The following is a 12,911-nucleotide window of genomic DNA, read 5'->3' on the forward strand; positions in this document are numbered from 1 at the left end:
CTGTGTGTCACTACAGGATCTCTTTAAACTTAGCTGTTTGATGCTGATCATTTAAATGCATTCACACTGATGTAAGATTAAACAGTGTGGTTAGAAGGGCTTTTGCCACATGATGAGGGCGACTGAGTCTAACTTTAACTTTCCCATAACTAGCTGTGTAAATATAGGGAAGATCATCTAGCCTTTCTTCATCTCTAAACTTAGAACTTCATGCTGATCAGAACAGTTTTGAAGATAAAATGAGATGATATAGAAGAAAAAGGGTTGAAAAATTTAAAACTATAAAAGCTAATTTGTTGATTACAAAGAATATACAAGTAATACGTTGGATGGTTATTCCCAAACTAACCTGTATGACATAGGATGTTGCCGGTCTTCCACAGGCCCTGAATAATGAATAAACATTTTTTATTTTCTGAAGAAACATAGGAAACGTCATTTCACAAGCACCATTTCCCTGTAAAAGCAGGTAATTTATTTTCCCAAGTGAGTTTTAATTTTTACATGAAGCACTTAGATCAGTTGCTGTTCTACAAACACTAACTGGACAGCAGAGAGATGTCCAGTTTACTCTGCAAAGAAGGCATATGTGTGTGCATGCTTGGAAAAGCATACAATACCCCAGTGGTCTCTGGAATTACTAGGATTTGCAACACAAAGGCAGCAAATGGGTGGGGGACAGAGAAGGGTGGGGGAGTACTCAAATTCCTCACACTACCACTTCTCTGCCTGCATTGCAGGGTGCTTCTAGAAGTACATGCCACTTTTTGTGGAAAGGTTCCAAGAGCAGAAGTGGTAGAAGGTGGAAAATCAAGAGAGAGAGTCGAGAGGGCTGGTGTGGAAAGACCAAAAGTGGGACAGGAATATGGGGGGAGACTGGCTAGAATGCTATGAGAGAGGGAAGTAGCAGGCTTAATGGCAGGTTTCGTGTGTGTGCGTGTGTGGGGGGGTGCTTTTTTCTTCTGTCTCTCCTTCTGGGTATGAACTTGAAGGAATAATTTCGTATTTGGTGGCTTCCCATCTTCTGAAACCATTTTTGAGAAGGTAGGAAGCAGGGCAAGAAGGGGAAAGTACCACTAAGTGAACTTGGGGCAGTCTTCAAGCACCCCACTGTGTTTCAGTGTGTCTGGTGTTTCTTGCAAATTCTCCATAAGGTGCTAGCTTGCTGGCTCTCCGCTGCCACAGAGGTTTTTCGTGGCTGCTGGGGAAGAAGCGCCCATCTGCTTCATCAGGTCATTGTGCATTCTGGCCCTCAGCAGTTGTTTCAGGATAAAATCACTTGGTCTCCAAAGTTATGCCCAACCTGAATGTCCAGAACTTGGAAAGAAAGAAGAATCAGAGTGCAGTTCCAGCTCAAGTTTAAGTCTAGGGGGAATATGAGAAGACTGGGAACAAGCCAACTCACAGAATGTAAGGAACTGACGTGCATGGGTCTGAACCAAGGCTCTGCGATTTCTCTAAGTTACTTAACCTTCTTATGCCCTGTCTTTCCTATGGAGATATAATGTGTACAGCTCTGGTTTTTAGAGAAAGTTTAGAAAAAATAATGTATATAAAATATTTAGCAGAGTTTCTGAGATATAATAACAAACTCAATAATAATAACTATCATCAAGGCCGAAGCTGAACATCTTATTTTGCTAAGTCCAGATTGATTGTTACTGTAACTTTAAAAATAAGATGAACTAATTATAAGTGTTTCTTTCGCAAAATTGTATGTAAAGCTTTCCTTTAAAACTTTCAGAATAAGGACTTTTTTTCTGCTCGCTTAGAAAGCAGTTTAAATTTAGGCTGTCCGTATTTCAGTTTTGTGGTGGTCTTAACTTTATCAACTAAGAGCTTCATATTGCCACAGGTGGTTTTTTTTTTTCCTTTTGAGTGGGAAAAAGTAAATAATTTATCAAATAGGTTCAGAAGCTAAAGCCTGGGGGAAAAATTTAGCAACTTTGCATCTAAATTTAATCTAAGAGTAACTGTGTTGAGAAATATCTTAGTTGTGAATGTATTTGGAAAGTACTGGCGTTCTCATTTCATAATTGTTTTGGTTATCTAGAAAAAAATTAATTAATGGTTTCAATTGCAGAATCTGCAATTTTATGTGAGGATGAATATTTTTTCCTAGAATGTAAATATTATTTCAGTTTGAAGACAGGAAGAGTGGAACAGTGAACAACATATGCTTTCATTCAACAATATGTAATGATTGGTCACTATGTATCAGGCACATATTAATCCAGTCAAAGATTAAATTGCCCACAAAGGCATTGCCAAAAGTAAGATATCCCAGATGTCCCAGTGCAGGAGGCAGTAGGGTCTGGATTATGGTTGGGAAAGGGGGAATGTTTTGTTAGAGGTTTAAGGAAGTGTCAGCCACAAAGCATTGGATGCCTGGGGGAGAGGCGGTCTTGGCACACTGCTGTTGGGATTATCTTCTCCCCAGCACAGCATGTAGCACGTAAGCAGGAACTGCAAGTCCAGCTTCATGCTGTGCTTCCACCTCTCAGTTGTGCCCTCCATTTCTGGGAATGGCCATGGGATCAGCCTTTGCTTGGGGGAGGGTCCCCACTTAGAGAACTGGACCATGGTGGCTGTTGTCAGCGCAGTGCAAAGTGTGGCTGGGCCCTTGTGTCAGGATCTCCCTGACAGCTTGCCAAAATGCAGATTCCTTTAGTGCTACAGAACGAAATCCTGGGTATGCACAGGCAGGTGTCCATCAGCTCTAAGAGTCTTCTTTATTTTTAGTTTTTGGAGGAGCAAAGGTAAAAATAAAGTACAAAATAATTGTAGTAGAGCTAAACACACACACACGCACACACCCTTGATTTTTAAAGTACGGTGTGTCTAACACACGATCTATTACTTTGGCTTTGTTTTAAGAAGGGGCAGAATTCATACCGGCCTTTGAAGGAAACATTTTTAACAGGTGTTTTTTCTTTTCTTTTTCTTTTCTCGTCTCTTTTCTTCTTTTCTCTTCTCCCTCTCTTTCTTTTCTTTCTCCCTTCTCTTCCCTTCCCTTCCTCCATTTTCTTTTCTTCTTCCCGCCCCCCTCCCCTCCCCATCGTTCCTTCTTCCTTAAATCGTTGCTATTTGTGCTTGTCTTGTTTTCCAATAAGAAGGTACTGGTAAGCTACAGACCACTTGTTACCCCGTAATGACCACTAAACAGCATTCACAGCCAAATGGATTGGGTTAAAGGCCTGCTCCCACAACTTATTAGTTGTGGAACTTGGGAATGTGTCTTAACTTCTTGGATTCCTCTGTTTCTAGATCCCTAGGGGATGGGAATACCTTCTTCTTGAAGATTAAATTAGGTATTATGTTAAGGAGCTAAACAGGTTAGAGCCCAGACGTGTTCAGTAAGTTCCTGGTACTCATAAACCTTATCTCAAGGCACTACCAATCTCATTTATTAATCACGGGAGTGTACATACCCTTTCTCAAACATTCTCCAACTCTATACGCTTCCCTTTGTAGATAACGCTCCTCTCCTCTTTCCCCGACTACTGAAGGAACATCCGTTCTTTCAAGATGCAGTCCAAATGACACCTTCTTGGGTGTCTCTCCGTTTCCCATGTCGTTAGCCCTCCACGCGACTGCGTCAGAATATACGTCTCTCAAAATACATATGCAGCTGAACCATAATTATGCACCTGGGTGCTATGCCCTCTAGATTCTGTGAAATGTAGTCATTCCTAAATCTTCAGCACTTAGCCAGTTGCCTGGCACGTAACAGGTCACTAAATGCTCTATCATGCTCACACAAGAATGTGTGTATGCATATACATGTATAAAATGCCCGGTTAAGATAGATTCATGCGCCGATGGCTGGTCAGAGGAACACATGGGTGTGCTCTGAAGGAAGCGATGGCCCTATGCGGACAGGGTAGTTGTCCTAGAGTCCTCAGGCGCACCTCAGTGCTTAGGCGCAGCGCTGAGGGGACGGCCTCTGCCACGGAGCCAGTCGGATTCCTCCATTTTGGGACGCAGCTCTGCAGGGCACCGGCAGGGGGCGGCGTTGTCACGCAGCTGGATGCTCCACGGGTGACACCCCCGCACCCTACCCCTGATCCCCGAGCCGCGCAGCTTGGGTGACTAGGCCGGGGCTCCCCCAGTTAGGAGGTCAGCGCTGTTTTTCCTCCCAGTCTGGGCGGGCAGGATTGAGCAGGGTTTGGGGAGTATTCTGTGACCCTGGCATTCTCCCCTCTGCCCCACCTCAGCCCCCGGCAGCGTCTAGGCGCTGGGAAAGCTGCTCCGGTTTAGTTGACGGAGGCAGCGAGCTGCCGAAGAGACGGTCACAGCTTTCTAGCAAAGAGTGGTGGTGGCGCGAGTTGAACGTGGGTAGAATTAGCTCTGCCGAAGTCACCGAAGCTGGAAGTGAGAATTCATTTTATTCTTGAAACCCCTACTTTTACGTCTCGTGGAAAACCAAATCGTATTCCACTGACACTATGATGCACTTAAAATGGCCAAACCTTAGCGGGCCACGAGGAACGCGCTTCGCTGCCTCCAATTTTCTGTGAGAGAACTCGCAGCAAAGGCACCGAACACCTAGCGGCCCTTTCCCCAGACTCCGGGGCAGCACGCACTCCCCGGGCGCGCTCTCTGCGCCGCACTCGGCCCGCCCAGTCTTCGGCCATTGGCTGCTCGCCCGCGTCTGCTCCGTGACGCGCCCTGGTCCCCGCGACGCACTGGCCCCTTGGAGCCACTCGTGAGCAGGAGCCGCGCACGCCCGAGGCCCGTGGTGCCGCCCCCGCGCCTTCTCGGGCTCGCCCAGAGCTCCCCGGCGCGCTTCCCGAGGTTTCGAGAATCGAAACCCAGTTATCAACAAGCCCTTCCCACTCACACTCCGTGACTGATTTGCGTGCAAGAGTGGACTCATGAGTCCACACATGGATGGGGTTTATCAATGGAGTAAATGGTCTAGCTAGACATCGAGGTTTGAAAGAGCGGTCGTGAGGAACGTCTGGAGCCCAACCGTGATGACCTAATGACGGGCTGTATCCGCGAGAATTTTGGGAAGTTTCTGCAGTTGCAGGATTTTAGTCGTGATCTGGTTTTGATGACCAGTTATGATTCCTGGGGCATTTAAAGTGTCTCCTCCTGGGGAAAATGAAAAGAGATTTGCGGGAGGGGGCGTACATAAATTAAATGTATGTATAAATACACGCATCTACGGGCGCACACAGTATCCGCACAGACACACCAGGGCCTCCCGCTCACCGGCCGTCGTCCCGCACTAACTGCCGGGCTAGTCAGCTGCGTGCCCTGCGGGCGGGGGAGGGCAGAGGGGGCGGCGCCCTATGCAGATGAGGAGGGTGTGGCGAGCGTGCCGCTCCGGGCCCCGGAAGCGCAGAGAAGCCCGGTATAAAAAAGTACTGAAGACATTTTCCCCGCACAACTGCTAAAGCTCCAGAGACACGAACGTGTGTGGCAGCAAGAGCCGCCACTTTGGGACCACCGCAGCTGGGGTGGCAGTGGCGCGGGAGGGGTTGCGGGGAGGGAGTGGTGAGCGCAGGCGACAGGGGTCTGGGAAGGACGAAGTCGCTAGTTGCTGTCGGAGCGCACTCAGCTCCTGGAAGTGTTGCCGCCTCTCGGTTTCTCTCTTGCTCGCTGCGCTCCTAGAAGGGGCGGCCGCCTCCAGGTGACACAGACGGGACTCTCGCTTGCGCTTTCCAGATGCATCAGAGATACTTTTGGTGCGGGGCTGCTCTGCGGGGCGCGGGGCGCGGCTGGGGACTGTAAGGGCTGGGGGAGGGAGAGTCTCGGAGGAGGCCCGGGGTCAGGGAACTATGGGGGAGGGGGCGCTCTTTTCCTGGCGGGCCTCTGCCCTCCGCCGCCGCGCGTCCTCACCGCGCTCCCTTCCCTTTCCTTTTAGGACTGACCAGGGCCAAGTGGCGCTCGGCGGGCACTACATGGCGGAGGGCGAAGGGTACTTCGCCATGGCTGAGGACGAGCTGGCCTGCAGCCCCTACATTCCCCTAGGCGGCGACTTCGGCGGCGGCGACTTTGGCAGCGGCGACTTTGGCGGTAGCGACTTCGGCGGCGGCGGCAGCTTCGGTGGGCACTGCTTGGACTATTGCGAAAGCCCCACGGCGCACTGCAATGTGCTGAACTGGGAGCAAGTGCAGCGGCTGGACGGCATCCTGAGCGAGACCATTCCGATTCACGGGCGCGGCAACTTCCCCACGCTCGAGCTGCAGCCGAGCCTGATCGTGAAGGTGGTGCGGCGGCGCCTGGCCGAGAAGCGCATCGGCGTCCGCGACGTGCGCCTCAACGGCTCGGCCGCCAGCCACGTCCTGCACCAGGACAGCGGCCTGGGCTACAAGGACCTGGACCTCATCTTCTGCGCCGACCTGCGCGGGGAAGGGGAGTTTCAGACTGTGAAGGACGTCGTGCTGGACTGCCTGTTGGACTTCTTACCCGAGGGGGTGAACAAAGAGAAGATCACACCACTCACGCTCAAGGTAACACCACCCGAGATGCACCTGGGTCCTGACCCAGGCTGGGCCAGGTGCGGCGGGGAGCGGGCAGAGGGGCATCGGTTAAATGCCATGAATCTGTGGCCATCACGAGTTTGGGCGCGCGTATTTCTTTGATTTTTGATTTTTTAAACCAGTAAACTGACGTGCGTGGACGGTGTTGAGTGTTTTCAGTTTCCTTGATGCTTTGGCGCTACAACTCTTCTCCCAGGTCGTCCTCTGCCCTCTCTTCTCTTCTTTCTCCTTGCGGTTTAACTCTTGGCTTTCCCTGTTGGAGTCTTGTCCAGAGTAGATTCTGATACTTGGCAGAATGAAATGATGTAAATAATTTTTTGAGTCATTATATGATCTAGCCTTTGGGCAAATAACAGCCTGAAGCAGAAGTGAGTCAATGAGTTTTTTATTGTACTGGAAAAGGTGAATAGATTGCACAGCGACATTCAGCTGACTACATGTTAAAGGTCTATCTGGTGGTTCTTCGTGCTGGTTCATATGTTAAGGGTATAGTGGCACCCCCTCCCCACCCTCCACTTTAGTTCAAGACGGGTTTTATATGATTAGTTAAAATTGTCTGAGGAGGCAGGCTCCCGGAATGTCATAATTTAGTTTATATTTGATTGTAACTGCAGAGTGCCCCTGGAGGGACACAGAAGATACTGATAATATTGATTGCCGCAGGCGGAGAGGAATTGGGTGGCTTGGAACAAGGGTGAGAGGCTGACTAACCTACCGCTGAATGCCCTTCCGAGTCTTTTGAATGTTGTTTGGATACTGTGTGAATGTTGTGCCTATTAGACCATTTTCAAAAAGTAACACTTAAAAAGTCAGACATGACAACAAAACCTCTTATACTGTGCTACGTCTGCCAAAAGCCTCAAACTATTACCTCTAGTCCCTTTCCCAGACAGTAAAACTACTCGTTAAAAGTATTTTTTTTTCTATTTTCAGAAGACCGTTTAAGCCTGTAGGTAGTGTTTGGCTGAAACTTGACAAAACAAAAGGGAAAGAGCAAAATAATTCTCAGCTGTGAAGAGGATGTATTTATTTATTTGTGTATTATTTTCTAGGTTTGCTCATTTTGTTTTATCTTTTAAATTGTAGGAAGCTTATGTGCAGAAAATGGTTAAAGTGTGCAATGACTCTGACCGTTGGAGTCTTATATCCCTGTCAAACAACAGTGGCAAAAATGTGGAACTGAAATTTGTGGATTCCCTCCGGAGGCAGTTTGAATTCAGTGTAGATTCTTTTCAAATCAAATTAGACTCTCTTCTGCTCTTTTATGAATGTTCAGAGAACCCAATGACTGAGACATTTCACCCCACAATAATCGGGGAGAGCGTCTATGGCGATTTCCAGGAAGCCTTTGATCACCTTTGTAACAAGATCATTGCCACCAGGAACCCAGAGGAAATCCGAGGCGGAGGCCTGCTTAAGTACTGCAACCTCTTGGTGAGGGGCTTTAGGCCCGCCTCTGATGAGATCAAGACCCTTCAAAGGTATATGTGTTCCAGGTTTTTCATCGACTTCTCAGACATTGGAGAGCAGCAGAGAAAACTGGAGTCCTATTTGCAGAACCACTTTGTGGGATTGGAAGACCGCAAGTATGAGTATCTCATGACCCTTCATGGAGTGGTAAATGAGAGCACCGTGTGCCTGATGGGACATGAAAGAAGACAGACTTTAAACCTTATCACCATGCTGGCTATCCGGGTGTTAGCTGACCAAAATGTCATTCCTAATGTGGCTAATGTCACTTGCTATTACCAGCCAGCCCCCTATGTAGCAGATGCCAACTTTAGCAATTACTACATTGCACAGGTTCAGCCAGTATTCACGTGCCAGCAACAGACCTACTCCACTTGGCTACCCTGCAATTAAGAATCATTTAAAAATGTCCTGTGGGGAAGCCATTTCAGACAAGACAGGAGAGAAAAAAAAAAAAAAAAGAAAGAAAAAAAAAAGTGATCCAGCCCTTATTAGGGACGTGTTTTGTGCAATGATGATATGCTCCTGGTTTTAAGTTTGGCAAAGCTTATGTATCTTTTAATAGATGTGGGAGCATGATCTCGAAAGGATCCTTTTCCCTCCCCTTATTCTCCTACCCAGTTGGATTCTATCCTGCAAAAAAAGAGAGACCTGTCATTAAAAGCAACCAGGTTCTCCTGATATAACAAGAGAAGAAATGTGTGATGACAATATGGGTTTGCTATATCTGCTCCCATAGCTTTGCCATAGGAAAAAAAAAGTGGAAAGTTTCTTTTAAGATGGAATTCATAAAAGGGAAAATACAGAGGAAAAAAAGGTCTCACTCCAACTTGTGAATCAGTTTAGGAGTTCAGATATTAATAGTAACAATACAGGAAAAAGGGGAACTCCAACGTTGGGATTACTGTCTGAGGCTTGTAGCAAGTGCTTTCTGTGGAATGATCTTGTTTTGCTAACAAACGGCTTGCTCCGAATGAACAGTAGTAGGTTGGTGCAGTTCTCGTAACAATCAGCAGAACTTATGATGACCCAATCCATTAATTCCAGCTGCGTGCATAGATCGCGTTTTTAAAATGTAAAAATGCAAGCAAAAACAGCTGTAACAAAGAAAGTGTGCTCAAGGACCAAAGATTTAACAGATAAAAATACCCAATTAGAAGAGATATAGTAGAATATATGAAGAGAGATTATATTTGTTACACACCAATATACATCAAAGTGCCTGTTGCCTTCCGAAAATTTGAAGTGGCAAAATTATGGTTTAATGATTATTTTATTTTATCAGGGACTGCCTCAAGAAGAAAATAACATATAAGCTTGTGAATGGTGGAGAAAATGCCCTATTTTTTCTTGCAAATACTTGTATAAAGTTAACATTTGTTGATCTGATATTATCATAGGTACATGTGTATGTGTGTATAAATTATGTGTGTGTGTATGTATACATTTTATATATACATTTTATATGTATATGTACACAGTAAATTGACTATGATCTAGAATAATGTCTCAAATAGGAAATGTTTAAATACCGTGTGTTTTTATGTTTTCAACAGGATAACGTGAGACGTGGGCATATTGCAATGATGAATTAAATCCACATCTAAAAAAATTAAATGAAGGAGGGAACCAAGTAATATATTTCATAGGAAGAGCAGAAATTATACTGTTTTAGTGGGATTTATTTTTCTTTTTTTTCTTCGGTGAGCCATAGAATTCCACAAATGGGAGAATATTTGTTTGGCAGAGCACTCTTTTTTATATTGAACTGCCATTTTGACAGTTTGAACCCATTGTAAAAATATAATTGCATTCCTCTATGATGTTTAATCTAGTGGATCATGGATCAGTAATAGGCTACTTAAATCCCTGACTGCTAAAAAGGATTTCTGGTGATCTAAACACTACTTGCTAATGTTTAAATGAATTTTAATGAATGCATTCTGCATTTCTGGACCACTAGAATTTAGTAATGTGAAATGACCCTTTTTAAAGAATATTTGCACAATTGCTTAAAATTTATATATGAGATATATATTATATATAACATTTTATAAATCATGTCAATATGAAACATCTTTGATCTGGTTGTCACACTGCATTTAAATATTTAGTACTGTACTTTAAATCACTTTCCATTAAATCAAATCCAACTTTATTTTCTTTCTTACAAAAATACCAGTTATACCTTTGTGAAATGAACTGGCATTACTATTTCAGTTCAATAACAGCTAATCCTAAAACCACCCTTTCTCCTTGCCAGTAGTTCCTCTAGATACTGGTCTCTGAAAATGCATTTGTTAAAAACAAAACAAAACGAACACATAAGAACCTTCCCTTTGTGTTGTGAAACAACCACATAATCTCCAGAACCTTAGTGGATGACTGCTTGCTATGATAATTCCTTGAAGACCCAATCAGAAGATTTTCATCATCAGTTAAAGAGACTACGGGAGAAAAAAGTGTCCTCCTGTTGGCAGTATAATTTGTTTGTTTGTTTATCTAGGGATCCTCAGATGCTTAGTGCTAGGTTAATCCAGGTTAATCTGTCTGGACTACCTTTTGTGCATCTTTCTTTGAAGCCTTAATGGGAACCTGATGGGTTTGCTGTAGCAGCTTCCCTGTGAATTCTGTCAGAGCTGCAACAGCCCCTGCACTGCCACTCAGTTTTCTAAGGAACTCCTACTACCATCTTGGCTCAGTCTCCCTCACTCGAGCCCTAGGTTTGAAAAATTAATTGCAACTTCCCAGGAAACATTGTTCAGTTTGCAGATGAAGCCTGGCACTCACCTGTCAGAAACCAGAGCTCCGCCTGCTTAGTTGTTTCGAAGTTTTCTAAAAGAAAACTAGGGGAGCACTTGTGAACACAGGAGCAGCTGGTGATCTGCTTTCTCACCCTAACTCTTGACAAATGAGTCGTCTACTATTTTAAAGAGTCTGGAGGTCTCTGGCTCTGCCATAACAATAACCTGCTGTTAATTTATAACACAGATTTTTGTCTGGAAGAGCCTTATTTGAAATACGCTTTCATTTATTTTCTTGAATATTTATATTCTTTTCTTGCTTACTCTTCAGGGTTGGTAGCTTAGTTGGAAGTGCCAGCACCTGGCACCTATTCATATAGAACAGGCTGTACTCAAGACAACTTCCAGCATTTACTTTAAGACTTATATAATTTATTTCTATTTTGTATGTACTATAGTCTTGTGCATATGTAGTTGAACACACAGTGAAATATATGTCTGTCTTTGTGGATGTGTGGCCTAAAAATTTGAATGTTTGTCTGGTGAGAGAGAGCCATGTGTATAGGTCAGAAGAAAGAACAGCTCCCGACTCCCTATTAGCGCCTGTGATTTGTTTGCTTTTGTGTTTATCTGGCCTAGTGTGCTGTGTCTTTAAACCAGGAAGAAGTTTTGTCTTTTGGAGGCTCTTCTCACCTGTCCAGCCTGGCATGTCAGAGAACACATAGCCTGTGACAATGCCGTTTTTAAAAGTTTACTTAATTTGCAGTAAATCCAGCTGCCTCAAGAACTCCTACATCAAGATGGACATTTCCCTTCCAGAAATGGGATCAAGTATCTGCTCACTTTGGTATTGGATGGACTAATAATGTAGCTCCAAAAATGCAAGGATGGAAGAATATCTGTAATCCAACCCAAGGAAGGAAATGAAAAGTGAACGTACTGTTTTTACCACCCCTTTCTGTTTGCTTATTGTTGGTTGCTTCACTGTGCATAAAGTTGTTTTCAATGCAATGCTTGTTCAATAAATATTGTGAACTATTTTGTAAATGAAATGTATTATGTTGAAAGCTGTCAGTTCAAAAGTAAGCTTTTTTGTTGTTGTTGAAGATGAAGTGTGTTAGATGAAACCAAAAAGCCAAAAAAAGTAATTTCATATATAGCATCTATTTGAATATAATCTTTCTTTAAAATTTCTTTTAGCATAGCATTTTCAGTGCTAAGAAAGAATCTCTGTGTTATATTTTGTTAAAATAATGGCTTTCTAACAAAGCAAATGGTAAAGTACAAAGTTGGAAGATGTCAAGTTAACGAGACTTGCTGCAAAGCCTTGCAGAATGGAGGAGGCTCTGCCCGCTGGCTGTCTCTCCCTCCAACCGCTCTACAATCATTGCCTGCTTCGAGGTGTTCTGTTGCAGCAAGCTGCACCTTGGGTTACTCTTTCGGAATATTTTGACTATAGGCTGCGTCACAGGCAGAAAAGGAGTTGATGGAAAATGGACTAAAAAACTGACATGTTTGAATCTGCTAGAGGGAACAGATTGTGAATTTTGTTTACAGCATCCAATATTTGGATTTTTTTGTAAATAAAAAAGTTATTTTTTTCTATTGATTTGTGTTTGCTGTCTACAATGTCTGTATTGACTGAAGACCACGTCCTTTGAATCCCAACCCACGTCCTTTAGAAAAGGCAGAGCGGTACATAGAGAAGAGTAGCCTTCAGCCACTTTCTGATTGAAGCACAGTAAATGAAAACATCCAGCTGTCAGCCAGCCCATCTCTGACTGGCTCAGTTAAGCTCCAAAAGCATCTAGCTAATAGATGCCAACAATTTTTTTGTCTGGGTATCAACTTAGCAGTGTTAAGTGACCAGAAGTCAGAACTATTTTCCGGTATCAGTAGAGACTCACGGCTCTAGCAGACTGTAGGGCTCTAGTAGCCCTAGCGTGAGCCTTGGTCTTCTGAGTAGCCTTAGGGCTGTGATTCGTCAGTGGTTATATAGATTCTGTTCGAGGCTCTATAGTGTTATTCAGAGTTTTTAAGTTGGGGTGAGAGGAATTGGTGGCTAGGAATTGAAAGGGGAAGTATAGAGAAGGAAGAGCAATCAAAAGATCTAGTATGTTGTTGTGTGTGTGTGTGTGTGTGTGTGTGTGTGTGTGTGTGTGTGTTGGGTGCAAGGAAATCACCCTTTTGTCTAGCATTTAAT

The 12,911-nt window shown here is 44.4% G+C and overlaps 1 protein-coding gene across 1 annotated transcript; it reads left to right on the forward strand.

Moving 5' to 3' along the window:
* The first annotated feature begins 5,633 nt into the window (after nt 1–5,633).
* Nucleotides 5,634–12,317, forward strand: TENT5A (terminal nucleotidyltransferase 5A). The gene is made up of 3 exons (XM_032152553.2): nt 5,634–5,696; nt 5,876–6,464; nt 7,581–12,317. Exons 1-3 carry the CDS (start codon nt 5,677–5,679, stop codon nt 8,355–8,357), a joined length of 1,386 nt encoding a protein of 461 aa, XP_032008444.1. The 5' UTR covers nt 5,634–5,676; the 3' UTR covers nt 8,358–12,317.
* The last annotated feature ends 594 nt before the right edge of the window (nt 12,318–12,911 follow it).

The sequence above is a fragment of the Hylobates moloch genome, unplaced genomic scaffold (assembly GCF_009828535.3).
Source record: "Hylobates moloch isolate HMO894 unplaced genomic scaffold, HMol_V3 SCAFFOLD_2, whole genome shotgun sequence".
NCBI classification, from domain to species: Eukaryota; Metazoa; Chordata; class Mammalia; order Primates; family Hylobatidae; genus Hylobates; species Hylobates moloch.

What these genes read in the sequence shown, in the direction of transcription:
- TENT5A (XM_032152553.2), top strand. Translation starts at nt 5,677, where the DNA reads ATGCATCAGAGATACTTTTG. An exon ending in ATGCATCAGAGATACTTTTG is followed by an intron (nt 5,697 to 5,875) that starts GTGCGGGGCTGC and finishes CTTTCCTTTTAG; the next exon opens with GACTGACCAGGGCCAAGTGG. An exon ending in TCACACCACTCACGCTCAAG is followed by an intron (nt 6,465 to 7,580) that starts GTAACACCACCC and finishes TTTAAATTGTAG; the next exon opens with GAAGCTTATGTGCAGAAAAT.